Raw genomic sequence first — 19259 nt, forward strand, 5'->3', positions numbered from 1 at the left:
TAGGAAATGGCTGCAGCCAGAAACTCTGTCCGGACCAAAAGTTTTGGAGCGAGTAGTCATGGACAAATTTCTTAGGTCTCTTCCTAACACCCTGCAGAAATGGGTGAACCATGGTGGTCCGGAAACCGCAGACAAACTTGTAGACCTGGTCGAAAGGTACCTAACAACGGAGAATTTGTCCTCTTCCACCAGAGACGCACAGACTTTTCACCCCAAGACCAGACCCTCCCCACCTTTAGGTAAGACTGCATCAAGGGATGGGGATGGAGAGAGGTACCAAGGAGCAGCTAGAGGAATTATCAGGACTACTGCTAATGTTTGGCGAGAGTGGCCTGGAAGACCCATCCCACAGGAGAGGACCAGAAGGTTGATTTGTTACCGTTGCCGGGAAGAGGGACATGTAGCAGCGGTTTGCCCAGCGGGTGATGAACCCATGCAGTGTGACTTTCTGACAGAGAGACGACAGTCCCTTTTTGCAACCACATGCACTGCAGTATAGGGAAATGAGAAACCTTTATATAGAATGTGCCTAGATGGTAAAAATGTTGTGGTATTGTTGGATTCAGGTAGCCTGGTCACCTTAGTGAAAAGTGATTTACTGGTGGGAAAAACCTTACATTCGAGGAAAATGGCTGTAGTTTGTGTACATGGGGACACTCGAGAATATCCGGTGACTACGGTTTCCTTTGAAACCTCCCTCGGTAACTTGTGTCACCAGGTGGGTTTAGTTCCCAAACTGCCACATGACGCCATTGTGGGAAGGGATTTCCCAAAATTCTTGGAACTCTGGGACTGCCCAGATTCCCCAGTAGGTGGTTCTTCTGAGTCTGAACCATCTACTCCAGAAACCTATAACTGTGAGGATTATCCAGAGTTTCCATTCTCAGTATTAGCAGGGGAAACACCAGTCCCTAGGGAGGAGCCTGCTACCTCAGAAGAGGAACAGCGGCCGATAGGGTTTGATGACCTCGAGGTACACAGAGAAAATTTTGTCACTGAGCAATGAGGGACCCCACATTGCTAAGAGCCCAGGAGAATGTAGTAAAGATAGATGGGGAGTTGGTTAACCCTGACGAGAGGGTTGCCCTCCCTTACTTCATTATTGAAAGGGATCTGTTTTATCGAGTGTCACAGAGGATAGAGGACACCATTGAGCAACTGGTAGTGCCTAAACCGTACCGCAAGATGGTTTTGGAACTGGCCCATGGGCACATTCTTGGGGGACATTTGGGAGCGGAAAAAACCCGGGAGAGGATCACCCAGAGGTTTTATTGGCCTGGGATCACTAAAGAAGTGGAAATGTACTGCTCTTCCTGTCCAGTGTGTCAGATTACTGCACCCATGCCACATTTCCGCAGTCCGTTGGTACCCCTGCCCATTATCGAGGTCCCTTTTGAAAGGATCGCCATGGACTTGGTTGGCCCCTTACTGAAGTCCACTAGAGGGCACCAGCACATCTTGGTAATAATGGACTATGCCACCCGGTACCCAGAAGCGATTCCTCTCCGAAACACCTCTGCTAAAACCATTGCCAAAGAGTTGTTTCAGGTTTTCAGCCGTGTGGGTCTTCCTAAGGAAGTCCTAACTGACCAGGGCACCCCGTTTATGTCTAGGGTGACCAAAGAACTTTGTAAACTCCTGAAAGTGACCCAATAACGTACATCAGTATATCACCCTCAGACGGGTTAGTGGACATTGCCAGGGAAACATGGGAGAGTGAGAGTTCCCCTCATCGAAGTGTGATTGAACATGTGGCCCAAATGCAAGACAGAATTGCCCAAGTGATGCCGATTGTGAAGGAACATTTAGCCCAAGCCCAAATGGCTCAACAAAGGATTTACAATCGTGGGGCCCAGGTCCGTTCCTTTGCACCTGGTGATAGGGTGTTGGTGTTGGTCCCCACGGTCGAAAGTAAATTCCTAGCCAAATGGCAGGGTCCATATGAAGTGTTGGAAAAAATGGGAGTGGTGAATTATAAAATTAGCCAACCGGGAAGAAGAAAACCTGAGCAGCTCTATCACGTGAACTTGCTGAAACCATGGAAGGATAGAGAGTCCTTGGTCGTTAAGACTACCCGATTTTCTGCTCCATTTAACCTGGCTGTCCCTGAAGTTGGGATAGCGGAGACTCTATCCAAAACTCAGAAACAGGAGGTTAAAGAATTTGTGCTCCATAATAAGGAGAAGTTTTCAGACCTGCCAGGTTGGGTCTCCGGAGTTGAACATGACATTATCACCACACCTGGGGATAAGGTCAAGTTGAAGCCTTATAGAATTCCAGAAGCCCGGCGAGAGGCAATTCGCCAGGAAGTAAAACAAATGCTTGAACTGGGGGTGATAGAAGAGTCAAATAGTGACTGGTCAAGTCCCATTGTCTTAGTGCCCAAACCAGATGGAAGTTGGCGGTTTTGTAATGACTTTCACCGCCTGAATCAAATCACTAACTTTAACACCTATCCCATGCCCGCATAGATGAACTGATTGATCACCTAGGCACTGCCCGGTACATTACAACGTTGGACCTGACCAAGGGTTATTGGCAAATTCCTCTCTCGGAGTCGGCCAGGGAAGAAACAGCATTTGTAACTCCAGACGGATCTTTCCAATATCGGAGGATGCCTTTTGGGTTACAAAATGCTCCCGCCACATTCCAACGCACCATGGATAAGACCCTTCGGCCTCATCGAGCCTATGCTGCTGCATACCTCGATGACGTTGTCATCCACAGTGAGGATTGGGAATCACACTTGCCAAAAGTTCAGGCTGTGTTGGATTCCATCTGGAAAGTTGGGTTTATAGCCAATCCAAAAAAATTTACCCTTGGGCTAGAAGAGGCGAAGTATCTGGGGTATACCATTGGAAGAGGTCTAATCAAGCCCCAAATAAACAACAAAGTTGAGGCTAATCAGGATTGGCCACGTCCCACCAACAAGAAACAGGTTTGTGCATTTTTGGGGATCGCGGGCTACTATCGCCGCTTTATCCCCCATTTTGCCTCACAGGCAGTTCCCCTGACCAATTTGACCAAAGGGAAGGAGTCTGTAATGACCAAATGGACTCCCGAAGCAGAAACCGCTTTTCAGGCTTTAAAACAGGCCTTATGTAGTCAGACAATTTTAAATTCGCCTGATTTTTCACGGGACTTCGTGGTTCAGACAGATGCGTAAAATGTGGGCTTAGGAGCTGTACTGTCTCAGATTATCAAGGGGGAGGAACACCCTGTTATGTACCTCAGCCGAAAGTTGAAGGCCCATGAAGAGAATTATGCCACCATTGAGAAAGAATGTTTGGCGGTAAAATGGGCTTTGGACTCTCTCCGGTACTACCACGTGGGTAGACAGTTTGAACTGGTGACGGATCATGCCCCATTGAAGTGGATGGCACAGAACAAAGAGACCAATAGGAGAATAAATAGGTGGTTCCTGGCCCTCCAGGAATTTAGTTTTGTGGTAACGCATCGCCCCGGTGCTAAAATGGGAATGCAGATGGGTTGTCCCGAGTGCATGCCTGCCTGGCAACCTGTGTCCCAACCCTAGGGTTGAAACAAGAGGGGGGGTATGTGACAGGAAGTCAGGTAAATCTGTAGGTGTTGTCACAGACGGGACATACATTTCTGCCTTGTTTAGACAATACACCAATTGTTATTAGGCGTCGGCTGCAAATGTAGCCAGAAAAGGCTAAAGGTCGTTGGAAGACTCCAGCTGTTCAGAATGAGGCAATTAAGGCCTCTAAGTAGTCCAGAGGAATACCACTAAATGACTGCACCCTGAGGCTTTGTGAGTAAGGAGAAGCAGTGTACTGAAAGTCTTCTGAGGAGGTGAGGCGAGGATTGATTTTTCTGTGTGATAAAAAACCAAAAGACTATTGTTTTTCTGCTGTATGATCAGCAGTGTCTACCCAGCAGTAGGCTGTGCTAGACTCCTAGATAGGTTCCTGTGTGGTGAAGGTAGATGCCCCAAGTGGCCAGGGTTTATTTTATGTTTGACTTTGTTTATGCTGTTTGGATGCTTGCACTTGTTTCCAGCAAGATGGAAGAAAAAACCAAAATCTTTGTTTTCAACCGTCTTCGACTGCCTGTCTGTATAAATTCAGTGTGTAGTAAACCCATCCAGGGGGTCACACACCCCGCTACCGAGCTAACCCCTTACAATATTTATAAATGATAAAGAGTTTGGGATTAAAAGTTCCATTTCAGTCCTTGCAGAGGACACCAAGCTGTGCAGTGGAATCAGACCTCAAGTGCACTGTTTAATTGGCAAACTATGTGGAAAATTGGTCAATGTCAATGTTGATAAATGTATACATGCATCATACATACTGGGGGAAGTACAACTGGGGAAGTCAATGGTGAAGAATTTGGGTGTTCTGGCAGATCGTAAACGTAATAATTGCATGCAATGCCAAGCTGCAGTTTCTGAAGCGATCAAAATAATTTCTTGTATTAAGACAGACTTCAGAGAGAGAGACCCAGTTACTGTATTTGCCGGCGTATAAAGCGGCTGGGCACATAAAACGACCCCCTAATATTGAGTTTAAAACTGTGATTTTGTTCTCTACTCACCGTATTAAATGACCCCCCCCCCCCCCCTTGTGCGGTAATACCGTTCAAAAACGAAGAGGCTGCAGCCCGCCGGGTGCTCTGTAAAGCTATATGTATTCAGTATATGTGTCGTTCAGCCACTCCCAGCGGGCGATGCACTCTGTTGATGACTACAGAGCCTGCTCGGATTGGAGTAACAACCTCTGCCAATAGCATTGGATGCAACTGCCCACACTCTGCGCAAAGACAGTCATATTCTCTACATGTGCTAAAATAGGTTGCTTGATACTAGGAGGGGTATCCAGCAAACTTATAAATTTGAGTGTATGCTTACTACACTTTTTGCCATACTTTTTCCATACATACAACTAAATACTACCCTTAAAAGGATCTTATCCTTATATCCCTCAATAACTAGTTCTGGCCAGCTCAGTAGATTGTTTTTTAAAAAAAAGGCTTGGATTCTTTCCTAAATGCACAAAATATAAGTGGATAATAATATTTACAGGTAATAACATCAGATGTGTTTAATCTGATTGCCTCCTGTGGAATCGGCGAGGAATTTTCTTTCCCCCCCCCGAAGCGACTTGGATCATGTTTTTTAGTCGTATACGTGTGATGGTGAGGATTCAACTACCCTATAATTGTTCTGTATGATGAGAGTGCTCGTATAGGAGTGATAATTGATGCACATATGCAACCAACTGGGTTCTACCCTGTAGAAGGCTAGTTTCCTCTCATAGAATGCTAGTGGCATCCTTTGCCATGAAAGGGTTCATACTAAAAATCACCTTATTTATTCATGAGTCACAAATAAGAATATTGCCTCAAGTGAGCAGATTTAGACCTACATTCTGTCAGTTTCGAATACAGATTTAGTTTGAATTGCTGGCTGAGAGAAAATGTAATTAGACCATTGTTTGATAAAAAAAAGTACATTTTAGCACTGGCTGTACAAAAAGTTATAAACCAAATACCTGAAAAGGAGTAGGTACAATTAAATTTCTATTTATGAATGACATTTTAGTTTGTTTATAGTCAGTAACTTGTATTTGGCTTTCTGATCTTTTAAGAAAATAAGCAAGTAATATTGCTGTAGTACAGGAACAGCGTATAACCTTCACAAAGCTCCACTAGGCACTTCAATCTGTGTCTGGAACTAATGCCACCCCACATCTTTTCCTACCTAGCGAGTGAGGTGACCACCTTTCACAAGACCACAGATGGAATATAGATGCAAGTCCTTGCCCTCTTTCTTAATTCACTATCCACTTAGAAGATAACACTTTGCGGACGACTTTAAAAAGACTAAGTGGAAGGAAATGTTTCATCTCGATCAGATGTTACTCCTTGCCCTGTGGAAACCTTGCTCAGAAATCTCCAAAGGTTACCCAAGTGGTCTTGTTTAAGTTTTCAGCAAGGTGCTCTGTTACAATTATAATTGGCTGATGAGTAGGTTTGGCCCTAACTAGAATGCCATTGTTCGATTTCCCAGCATTCCCTCTGAAGACTTGTCACAGTTTCTGCTGGCTCCGTTGACAATTTTCTAAAAAGCAAACTCAAGGGAAATCATTACGCTCTTTACATGTCGTCTTCTGCAGTACAGAATGATCCTGTGATATTTTAACACGATTTTCCATTGCCTGATGGCAGCTAGCTAAGGTTAAAACAGAACAAGTCCCTCTGTTATTTTGTGACTGTATTTCAGCCACTGAAGAAGACGAGAAGATAACTGACAATTAAATGCCTGGGTTGTCAAAGCTAAAACGTATGCAGCCAATCAATGGAGTCTGTTGGGAGCACAGTTTTGTGAGAGTGATAAGAAAGAAATGACAAGTGGCACAGTGGAGTTTTTGCAATACAAATATAATAGTTATCAATGTTGTAAAATTGGGTGTGAAGAATACAAATGTGTGGGATTTTCTGTGTTGATACAAGACAGGACAGATTATTAGCATGTAAAATGGGAAAAAAAGCTATTCAAAAGTCATAAGAAATATGAAGGCGTATTCTAAAGCTGTATCGTTGTTTGGGAAAAAAATTCTTCCAGAAGCAAATGAACCTCAGGTCACCTAGCATGCACATCTGTTAAGTGCATGTCAGCCATTTCATTCTTTGCTGGTGAGTAACTTCGGGCCAACTCTGAATAGATAGAACTTTGTAAAAATTCCAGCCCATCAGATACCCGGTAATGCCAGAGCAAGTCTCTTAATGTCTACTCATTTCACCATTCATGTTCTATACATGGAAAGATCAACTGAAAATGTTTTGTTTTGTTCAACATGCAGGCAAGTGCACTGCATTAGGTTAAATAATCCTTTACACTTTTTTTCATGCATTTTGCTTTTGTATTACAAGTGGGGAAATGTGGATACTATTCCTATTGCAAGCAGCATTTCTGATGGTGGGTTTTTACTTTACATACAATATTCAATGGAAGTGCTCCTAAGTGAATCCTGACTTTATAAGTTTTTAAGCCAGACAGGGCAACTAACTAGCCTTTTCATAAAAAGACCAGGAATGGCAGCCTACACATTTCTTTCATGACTAGTTTACCTCCATTAACATAAGCATAGAATGTTGTAGGTTTCCCTTGCAAGCCTTAATATTTATATTCCAGTAAGGGGATGGTGACTTGTATGAGGCACCTAAAAAATAAAAAGCGAATGCTGCAAATGGAGTACAGAACAGCCAACTGTGAAATTAACTCTTTATTCTTTTCAGCTAGAGAGAATTAAAGCCATTAGATTAGCACAACAGCCAGGTAAACATAGAAGAAGTTGGCAAAGGCATCATTCAGATTTCTGTCAGCACAGACTTTGAACAGAAGGGAATGATCATGCAATATTGCACTATACTGAACTAGAGCTGCTTTGACATCCCCTATCGGCTATGTATATGTGGCAGTTGACTGGTTTTTAGAAGCATGTCATAGAATGGACCATGCAATCTTCTGCCTCTGGTCATAGATTCCTTATGAACATCTGCTGTGCTAAATAAAAAGAAAAGTACAAGTCTTAGTTTCTAAAGTAAGGCGGGCTGTCACAAGAAAAAATACCAGATTGTCTAAATTAAACAGCCACCAATATTTGTTGACTGTGCCAGTCCTGCTTCAAGGTCAGTGGGACAATGGACCACGGACCATTTAGGCTTTGAGGAAGGGGGTACGCCCCGGAAACACATCAGCCATCCAGGTTTCTGAGGTTCTACTGGCAGGTGCCGCAAGGTCCAGTCCAGCTGTCTGATAAGCGCTTACTCAACTTTCCTTGTGAGTAGGACTATTGCTTATATTCTGCTTTAATATGTTTTTTTTGTGGTAATGCACTAGGTCGGTGCGCCCTCCTTTATTTTCTCAGTGGGACAAGGAGGCATGGCTACACATCGTCTGATGCACCTGACCCAGAGACAGGGTTTTTTTTTTCTTTTGGGATACATTCTGCCAGTTTAGAATTAAACAGTACCATGTGGTGTTTTCTTTTTTAGATTCTTGTGTTAAATCCTATTGATATATGGAGTAAATGATGATGATTTCACTAATTTATTAAGGACTTGTTCGCATGTGCAGCTAGGGGCAGAGGAAGGCAGTAAAAGCCGGTTGTTGGGCTACAGGTAAAAACCGCTCCCCCCCCCCCCCTTCCCAGGGTTTTACCCATCCCGTGCCAAAAATGGAAAGGCATGTCTCATTTAGCAGGCATTACCACCACCGGACACAACCCATTTTGATGGTGCTGCACTGTAACTTCCTGTGATTCATGCATGTGTGGTGAGTCTGCATTTTGAGGGTTAAAGCAGGCAGTAAGGAGGTGACACGTCGCTTGCTCAATGCCTGTGAAACACTTCTTCACATATGAACAAAAGCTTTACTAAATGGGTTATCTATTTAAGAGCTGTTCCACCCATTGGTTGGATTTATTTTCCCACTCAAAGTGCACAGCATTCCCACACTTGTCCATCTGCCTTGGTTGTTATGGGAAGGGGGGGGTCTTCTTTATAGATTTAATTTTTCTTACTTTATGATACCAGAACAAAACTCCCCTCAGTTGCAATAGAAGATATGGTAGTTAAGACCCAGTAAGCTGGGCCATTTTAATGAACAATCCCTAAACGCACTGAAACAGATTCTTATCAAGGTCCAGCCATGTGAAGATATGTACCCTTAAGGAAATATGTAAAGCCAAATCCTCTTTCCAGTTTGGATCAAATGGGAAATTATCTTAAACCCCTGTCGTGATTTTTTGTCATTTGTGTCCCATTTAACCGATTTCTCTTCACTCCCTGTCCTGTAGAAATCTCTCTAATGTGAAAGGAATTTGCTATTATAGTTGTCACTGAAAATTGGTCTGCATTGGAAGATTCCCACTCTATTCTCTTTCTGGTGGCAACTCAAAACTTTGGATTTCCTTTCACCTTCTTTGGCAATGGTCACCAGAACACACACAGATCACAAGTCACTCTATTGGGACCACAAACAGCAATAAAAACCTGGCAGGGGATCTTTAACCACTTGCCACTCTATCCAAAGTTTAAGATAAAACATTTGGCTTTGAATACACTTCAATAAAACAAGCACAGTTTTGACCTAACTTCCAATGTAAAGTTAAAGGGCAGATTTACAAACAAGCAATAACGGTTCTTAAATAAAAAAAACACCAAAAACAGCAGCTATCAATCACTTAATGTTTGATAGATTGTATTGCCTATTGTTAAACCAATCTTGTAGAGAGAAATAATTGGTCAGTGTGGAATTATAGCAGGCAGATAGCAATCTGTCTCTCTTCAGTTGTGGGAGAAAATGCATTTTCCCCTCCAATATTTTTGATATACAGTATATTTTACATAAATAGATCATTTTTGAATTGTTTACATGTAAAGTGAATTACAGTTCATTCAGAATCCAATGCCATGAAATCTATTTTAATTTCACATTTCATAAACTGGATAAAGTGCCTGTTGTGGAATTCAGTGCTTGTGCTTCTAAAGCTTAACTCGAAGGCTTTCTTTTTTTTTTTTTCAACCATCTCCGTTTACAACGCTCATTCAGAATATCGCCGGGTATCGCTGCAAATGCCTTTATATATTAACTGAAAGAAATATCGGGCCTTAGCTGTGAACAACATGACAAGGAGACATGTGGCCTGTCCTTTGTCATTCTCAAATATACTCTGGATGTGGCCAGTGCATCGTAGACTGATCTGTCAAACTAAACAAACAACTCACATTGTTAACATTTCCTAAATCTTGCATTAATAAAACCAGAGTAAGTCTCTGAAACCACAGGAGATTTCCCCTTTCTCAGAGCAATGATGGATTGGATTCCTTCATGGCTGAGTAATGAAATAGCTTCGGCTATTGAAATGGAACATTTTGTTTTCTTTTTGTTTTCACTTAAATAGAAATGTGAGATAAAACTTTAGCGTGACACCAGAATTGCTAAGCCTGAGAATTTAAAATACCATTTGCTTGTCACTTGTTACGAGGTCTTTATTAGGTCATTATTAAACTGTTATTATTTTAACATGAAAACGGTCATTCAGTTTAATCTTTCCTGGCTGAATTTCTTATATTTTTCATTTTAATTATTATGTTTAATGTTTACCTCCTTTTTTATTTCAGACTATAATATATGAAAATGAAGAGCTTCCAAAAATATTTCTTGATTTTTTAAACGTTCGACATTTACCCTCGTTGCCAAAAGCTGAAAGCTGTGGGTAAGATATTTTATATCTTCGTAGTCACTCAATCCATATTTGAAATATATTGTTTTTCCTTAATGACTTCAATATAATTTTTAAGCTCCACAATGATTACAGATACTCCTCATTTAACAACTTGCCTGTTTAATGACCACTCGCACTTACGAACAGCTCTCGCCACTCGAACGACGAGCTGTACATCATTGTATAGTACAGTACAGAATTTTTGTTTGTGTTCTGTACTTATGCAAATTAAAACAACATTATTGAGCTGGAGTTGTGTGTTTTTAGACCTTTTTTTTTATCACAATACAGTACATTACAGTAGTTAAGAATGCTTAAAATATTGATTACTTATGATTCCTCGTTTAACAACCAATTTGTTTAATGACCTGGTCATTGGAATGGAACCTGGTCGTTAAGTGAGGAGTACCTGTACAGTATAAAAAGAATTGAAGTAATGATTAAATTGTTTCTCACTGTCTTAAGTAACTACATTATTAGTGATGTTTGTGTTCCCTGTCATAAAAATCTGGCTGGTTAGTTTAGAGTCTATGGCTATTTATTTGAATGGAACCAAAGCCACATACGTCACATTATTCGAATATTTTAGAAAAAATATGTCCAAACTTACAAATACAAAAAATATGAAATATAAGGGCATCATTTCACTAAGCTTACTAACCAAACAACTAATACTATTAACAATATGACTATATTATAATACTATTAATGAGAAAAAAAAGTAGGACTTTGTTTAAATGATGCAAAATACAAAAAGGTGTACCTGTCACTTATACACACTATACACATTTTGAAGGCTCAGCTAAGGTACACCCTTATTGTTAGGGACAATGACCATGGTCTCCAGACCACCTCTGTTGTCCTGTCCCAGTTCTTTGTGGCTACATATCTTCATATACCACAAATGAGATGTGACTATCCCTATTCTAGGTGTAGTAATATCTTATTTTTCTAATATTTTCTCAAATCCGCACCTGCTGGTGACATCGTTTTTAACCACTTGCCGACCGCCGCATGCAGATGTACATCAACATAATGGCACGGGCAGGCACATTGACGTACCTGTACGTCCCTTTAAATTTGCCGCCCTCCGCGTGCCTTGTGAGCGTGCTCGCGGGTCCTGAGAACTTGATGTTCCCGGGCGGCCCGCGATTGCAGTCGGCAAAGGCAGAACAGCGGGATGCCTTTGTAAAGTAGGCAGTCCCCTATTCTGCCTAGTGACACTGTCACTGATGGCTGTTCCCCGTGATCGGAACGGTCATCAGTGATGCGTCACGTGTAGCCACGCCCCCTAACAGTAAGAATCACTCCCTAGTACTGACTTAACCCCCTGCAGCGCCACTTGGTGGTTAACCCCTTTACTGCCAGTGTAGTTTTTACAGTAAGCTGTGCATTTTTATAGCACTGTTCGCTGTAAAAATTACAATGGTCCCAAAAATGTGTCAAAAGTGTCCCCCATAAAGTCGCAGTCACAATAAAAAATCGCTGATGGCCGCCATTACTAGTAAAAAAAAAATATTAATAAAAATGCCATAAAACTACCCCCTATTTTGTAGCTGCTATAACTTTTGCGCAAACTGATTAATAAAGGCGTATTGCGATTTTTTTTTTTTTTTTTTTACCAAAAATATGTAGAAGAATAATACGCCTAAACTGAGGAAAAAAATGTTTTATATATATTTTTTGGGGATATTTATTATAGTAAAAAACATTGAATTTTTTTCAAAATTGTTGCTCTATTTTTGTTTATAGCGCAAAAAATTAAAACCGTAGAGGTGATCAACTACCGCCAAAAGAAGGCTCTATTTGTGGGGAAAAAAGGACGTCCATTTATTTTGTTTGGGAGCCATGTTGTACGACCGCGCAATTGTCAGTTAAAGCGACAAAGTGCCAAATCGCAAAAAGTGGCCTGGTCTTTGACCAGCAAAATGGTCCGGGGCTTAAGTGGTTCATCTCAGTGTTTGGATGCATTGCTTGGTCTATTTTAAATTTTGAGATGGCTTTAAATCTGTATGACATAATAATAAGGTGTATTTTATGAAATTTCATGAAGATAATAGTATTCCTGGCCACCTTTTTGTCACAAACCCGGTTTCCCTCTATATATACATTTGTCATTAATTTCATTAATCATCTTAAATATTGGTACTTTATAAAATGTGTGTATGTGTATTTGTGTGCCTGTACCTGTGTTCTAGAAATAACCCTGAATCAAAGGCTGCAAAACTGCAGGCCACTTTTTTTTATGTTCGAAGCATTTGAGAATCTAACCCAGCACAAAATCCTGTAGCAGGAACCTAAAGGGCCCTCCCTAGCTCTGTTAATAGTTTTCAGAGAATATGAAATGCAAAACGTAATTTGAGAGACTTGTGAGTTGAGCATTGTGGCTGTTATTCCTGCTTAGGAACAGTTCCTCAACTGATTTAACATGCCATCCAGAGTTGCATCTTGCCTTTCCCACATGTCTCCCAGCACTATATATTCTACACTACTTCTACACAGATAATAACCATTTGTATGAAAATAGAAAAACAATTATTGGCAATTTGGTTTCTATTTTAGGAGCTAGGAAGCATAATCATTAATTATAGTAATATATATATTATTATATCTTAAATAATTGTATACGGTATTTTAAACCTAAATGATTTTGATGTCCGAGACCCTACTGAGAATCCCTACTTGTCCCGATTACCATGGTCTTTGGTACAGAAAGTGATGGGAAATCTACTATATCTAAACTGTCACTGGAGGTATGGGGGAAACCTTCCACCAAGTACACTTGTTCTGGTGACTTAAGAGGGGAATTCACCTCACTTGGGAAAGATGTGAAATGAAGGAAAATCTCAATGACAGGCCACAGACAGGAAAAATTATCATTCCCTACGCATCCAAAAAGGAAAGGAAAAACTTTTGGCTTTACATACAGTACTCTTTAATATAATCTAAAGTAATAGTTTTATTATCTTTCAGGTCAATTGAAGACCTTGATTCAGAAGAAACCAGGTACAACTAGATTTTTATGGTTTTCATGGTTTTATGATTGATTATAAAGTTGTTTTAGAAAGGAAGTTGGGATCTATTTATTTTAATCTTTTTGTATGTATTTATTATGAATAGCAATAGAAGATGTCAGTGGGTGGGGTGTATTTTTTATATTTATTTTTTATTATTATATTATTTATGTTGTGTGTTTTTAAATGTATATGTTATATGTGACTTTCCATACATTTTGTTTTGTGTATTTTGTGTGTTTTGGAAGGAACTACAACTTAATTTTATGATTTTTATTGTAAAATGACAATACATTTCTTCTTGATTCGTAATGACAATCAAACAATTTACAGCATTCTTTTTTTAAAGGTAGTTTCAAACAAACAAAAAAATGCCCCCACCCTTCTCTTCAGACTGTAAGTAATGCCTAGTACACGAGAAAATCAGACGAAAAATACCACTTTCTAATAATCATAGAATAATCTGATCATTCGTAAGCAAAATTATCCAAAGGAACAAACACGAAAATTGTTCTCGTATGATACCAGAATAAATCGATTTTCCTTTAATCAGTACAGTATTCATCCAACAAAAAAAAAATTGGAAGACCACACATGCTCGGAAATGAAAGAATACATTCTAATACAATACAACACATTACATCACTTCCGAAGTAATATTCTGTCGTATGAGAATTTTCGTAATTTATTGTTTTTTGATATGAGACTAGCGTGCAAAAAAAAAAACTAACGGTCATTCATCTGATATTCTCATTGTGTGTACGAGGCTTTAGAATATTGGCCTGTTAATGGACAAGCTCACTGATGTGGCCTATAGTCTACATTCTGCAGTGTTCACAATGGTTCTCTGAAAGTTTGGTGCATGTTCCAGTTCTATTCAGGATGTGGATACTGAGCTAAGTGTGAATATGACCACTGTTCCCTGTGGCCAGGCACACATACCATGTTTCAAATCACTGGGAGCACAGCAAGATGTATACACTGCCTCTCCCTGGGCAGGCTGTGGCAATGAGAATGCAATCATTTTTATGGCTTCACTGCTATTATCTAGTTGTTTGAAGAAGCCATCAGAGCCTTCTTGTACTACGTTTTTGCTTTATGACACCATCCTTTAAAAATATACAGAAAAATCGAAATCGGTGGAGACGTAGTTATTAGTTTCAACACTCATGTACACTACAGCTTGTAAACTTGTGTTTAGTAGCTTTTTGCACTTTTTTGCCAAAGTTCCTAAACTCAACTCCATAAAAGTCAATGTGCCCGTGTACACATATGCCTTTACAAGAGTTTACAAGCTGCTGCATTTAGGGGGAGGTTCAACTGCCCTCTCCTGAATGCGGAAGAATCACGTTCAGGATAGCAACGCAACGATTTAAACGCCGGCAAATGCAAGCCGCTGCAAAAGTTTTGCGTTTCAACCTAGTCTGTGTGTACATGAAGCCTTATGCAGTTGTACCACTTACTGTTGATGGGGAAATGCTCACTTGTCTCTTCGAATTCAAAGGTATTAATATAACATTTTCACAAGCTGTTGTAGTAGGTGAGTTGTGATATTTGCAGCAGCATCATTTGGTAGTGCCGTAAGTTACTAACCCATTGCTTGTAATTCTAAATGAGCGATGCCTGGTCCTTATAAAAAATAAAAAAAAAAGGAAAAAAAGCTATAGTTTGGTGGAGGTCCAAAACAATATTTTAACTACAGTATATCTTGGGTGGGCAGTAATTCAAGTCTCCCCAGAATCCCAGCAGAACCATTAAAAGTCTCAATGCTGCTGTCACAGTACCCTAATCTTACATAAATGATAAATATATTTGTAATGGCAATTCTGAAAGTACAACAGTTTAACCTGCCAGCATCTACCTGTAACTATTTTTCAGAGTAAGTCGTTTTTTAAATGCATTATGATCACAGCAGTTCATCTGCTATTTATTTACCAAGTATCCAGGGTAAGACAAACTGTGCCCGATCTGCAGTAATTGGGCAAAGGAATCTGCAGAAAAACAGGAGCGGTGACTGTATTTGGATTTCACCGCACTGCAGTCTCAACTCGTCATCTTATTGAAACTAGTTTGTTGCATTTTCTCTTTACTATTTTTGATGCTGATGCTTGTGTTTTTGACCTTTCCAGCAAACTGTCACACCAGCCTGTGCTGCTGTTCCTAAGGGATCCATATGTCTTGCCTGCAGCCAACGGTAATCAAACCTGTCATCTGTTAACTGCTGTTTACTGATCTGACCCAGCAGCACAGAACTGCAGGGTTATTACAAACGTTAAATGCTTTTTGTCACATCTTATAATTTATAGTTGCTGCAGAGGACAAAATGTAGCCAGGTTGCAACTTGATTTATGTTATTTAATGCAATGTGTTACTTTTATTTATACTTTTGAGGTTTTATACAGGTGTGTAATTTACATAATATGAAAACATTATACGCAAATAAAATTATTAAAACTTGCAGTATATATTCAGAAAACAGTACAACTGAGGTAGGCACGCATTATAAATCGCAGCACCCCAAAATACTGTAATAAAAGATTTAATACACTTAATTTTACATATACACAAAAGTAGATAAAAACTGTACAATAAAAAAAAAACTCAGCATATGTAACATAACATGGCTCAGGGTGTAGCCAAGACCAGCCTCATTCTAGGCCATACTGTTGACAAGTAAAACAGAAGAGTTTTTAAAGGAGAGTTTAAACTAGTTTATATACGATCTATCTCTTGTATACAGTACACAAAACCAAAGTTTCATCTGTCAATGCATTTCTCAGATGAACTCGGGAGGAGGAACTCAAGTAGTTAAATATGTTTTTACAAATCATCGTGGTATAATGTTAGCAATAGCACACAAGTAATCTATGATGGCAAACAGCATAAGTTAACTGCCCCAGAATAATATACGGTTATCACAAAACTATTAAATATGTACAATGCATCCGGAAAGCATTCACATCGCTTCACTTTTTACACAATTTGTTGTGCTGCAGCCTTATTCCGAAATGGATTCAATTCATTTTTTTCTTCAAAATTCTACAAATGCAGCATGAAAGTTTGTTTGAAAGCTTTGCAAATTTATTAAAAAATAAAAAATGAAAAAAATCCCATGTACATAAGTATTCACAGCAGCCTTTGCTCAATACTTTGTTAAAGCACCTTTGGCACCAATTACAGCCTCAAGTCTTTTTACATATGATGCTAAAGAATTGGCACACCTATTTTTAGGCAGTTTCTCCCATTCTTCCTTGCAGGACCTCTCAAGCTCCATCAGGTTGGATGGGGAGTGTTGGTGCACAGCCATTTTCAGATCTCTCCAGAGATGTTCAATCGGGTTAAAGCCTGTGTTCACAGTGTTGTCCCGTAGCCACTCCTTTGTTATCTTGGCTGTGTGCTTATGGTCGTTGTGCCCGGGCGGCCTGCTCTAGAAAGAGTCCTGGTGGTTCCAAATTTCTTCCATTTATCGATGATGAAAGGCACTGTGCTCCATGCACTGTGGATTCCACTATGCTCATTGGGCTTATTGCTGTAGAATTTTTTCTGTAACCAGAAGTGTGCCTTGATAAAATCTCTGAGGTAGACAGACAATTCCTTGGACTTCATGGCTTGGTTTTGTTCTGAAATGCGCTGTCAACTGACATACCTTATATAGACAGGTGTATGTCTATATAATGTCCAATCATCTGAATTTACCAGAGGTGGCAGACTCCAATCAAGTTGTAGAAACATTTTAACCACTTAACGCCCGCCGCACGCCTATATACGTCCGCACAATGGCACGGACAGGCAGAAGGGCGTATATATACGCCCTTGCCTTCTAGCGGGTGGGGGGTCCGATCGGGACCCCTTCCGCTGCATGCGGCGGGCGGGATCCCTCGGGGAGCGATCCGGGACGACGGCGCGGCTATTCGTTTATAGCCGCTCCGTCGCGATCGCTCCCCGGAGCTGAAGAACGGGGAGAGCGGTATGTAAACACAGCTTCCCCGTGCTTCACTGTGGCGGCGCATCGATCGAGTGATCCCTTATATAGGGAGACTCGATCGATGACGTCCATCCTACAGCCACACCCCCCTACAGTTGTAAACACACACACAGTGATCCTTAACTCCTACAGCGCCCCCTGTGGTTAACTCCCAAACTGCAACTGTCATTTTCACAACAAACAATGCAATTTAAATGCATTTTTTGCTGTGAAAATGACAATGGTCCCAAAAATGTGTCAAAATTGTCCGAAGTGTCCACCATAATGTCGCAGTCACGAAAAAAAATCACTGATCGCCGCCAATAGTAGTAAAAAAAAAATAATTAATAAAAATGCAATAAAACTATCCCCTATTTTGTAAACACTATAAATCTTGCGCAAACCAATCGATAAACGCTTATTGCGATTTTTTTACCAAAAATAGGTAGAAGAATACGTATCGGCCTAAACTGAGGAAAAAAAATGTTTTTATATATGTTTTTGGGGGATTTTTATTATAGCAAAAAGTAAAAAATATTAATTTTTTTTCAAAATTGTCGCTCTATTTTTGTTTATAGCGCAAAAAATAAAAACCGCAGAGGTGATCAAATACCACCAAAAGAAAGCTCTATTTGTGGGGAAAAAAGGACGCCAATTTTGTTTGGGAGCAACGTCGCACGACCGCGCAATTGTCTGTTAAAGCGACGCAGTCCCGAATCGCAAAACCTGGCCTGGGCATTTAGCTGCAAAATGGTCCGGGGCTTAAGCGGTTAAGGATGATCAGTGGAAACGGATGTACCTGAGCTTAATTTTGAGTGTCATAGCAAAGGCTGTGAATACTTATGTACATGGGATTTGTTTCATTTTTTTTATTTTTTTTTATTTGCAAAGATTTCACGCTTCTTTCACGTTGTCATTATGGTGTATTGTTTGTAGGATTTTGAGCAAACTAATACATTTAATCCATTTTGGAATAATGCTGTAGCATAACAAAATGTGAAAAAAGTGAAACGCTGTGACTTTTTTTCGGATGCACTGTAACTATGTACAACCAAATTATTTCCATAAAAAAACACGTTTATAAAATGTATATATCAAAAAATATAAGAACATGTAAGCAAAGCCAGGAAAAAAAATGTAATGCCTCACTTACCAAGGGAGAGGATCTCCACGTACCTAAATACCCACATGACGGGCTTATATACTAGGTTCCCCTGTGAAATCTCTGCTCCTGGAAGTGACCTCACAGGGGAGCCTAGTATATAAGTCATGGCAAGAAGGATTATTCTCTTTCCTGTCAGGTCATAAGGACGACTGGTTGACTGTCCTGCATGCTTATATCATTTCGTAGTTTTTGATATGTACATTATATACATTTGTGTTTTTATGTAAATATTTTGGTTGTACTTTGGTAATAGTTTGTTGAATATATTATTTTGGGATGGTTAACTTATTGTATTTTCCATCCAAAGATTTTTTTGTATCCATTGCTGACATTATACCACAGTGATTTGTAAAAAACATATTTACAGTGCCTTGCGAAAGTATTCGGCCCCCTTGAACTTTGCGACCTTTTGCCACATTTCAGGCTTCAAACATAAAGATATAAAACTGTAATTTTGTTTGAAGAATCAACAAGTGGGACACAATCATGAAGTGGAATGAATTTTTTTTTATTTTTTATAAGTGTATTTTGTGCGTGTACTCGAGAGAGGAGCCGGACTGCAGGAGTTGGGAGTAGGCAGGCCTCCCCCAGAGGCAATCTGCCACCTTTCTCCATGCCCCGGGTGGCAATGGCGGGTGCGTGAGGGGGTCCTCCCACACAGCCCGCCCTACCAACGGGGCAGAGGGACTCCCTATAAGGGAGCGAGAGGATTTGCCCGCTCAACCAGCCCCGTTAGTACTTCGCCTCTCTATTTAGAGACCGCGTGGTCAAAGTGCGTGCATGTTAACCCAATTTCGAGTGCGTGTAAGTGTGGTGGTTTTTGTAGAAGGGGGGTGGGCGTACTAAGCACAGGGTCGCAT

The 19259-nt window shown here is 40.3% G+C and overlaps 1 protein-coding gene across 1 annotated transcript in view; it reads left to right on the plus strand.

Moving 5' to 3' along the window:
- SNX24 (sorting nexin 24) overlaps window positions 1-19259 on the plus strand; it is a 197461-nt gene that overhangs the window by 163674 nt on the left and 14528 nt on the right. Inside the window, exons 4-6 of the mRNA XM_040344308.1 lie at window positions 10153-10247; window positions 13230-13262; window positions 15400-15464. Coding sequence (XP_040200242.1) covers window positions 10153-10247; window positions 13230-13262; window positions 15400-15464 — 193 coding nt within the window. The remainder of the gene's footprint in view (window positions 1-10152; window positions 10248-13229; window positions 13263-15399; window positions 15465-19259) is intronic.

Source organism: Rana temporaria, chromosome 1, assembly GCF_905171775.1.
Source record: "Rana temporaria chromosome 1, aRanTem1.1, whole genome shotgun sequence".
In the NCBI taxonomy this organism is placed as follows: Eukaryota; Metazoa; Chordata; class Amphibia; order Anura; family Ranidae; genus Rana; species Rana temporaria.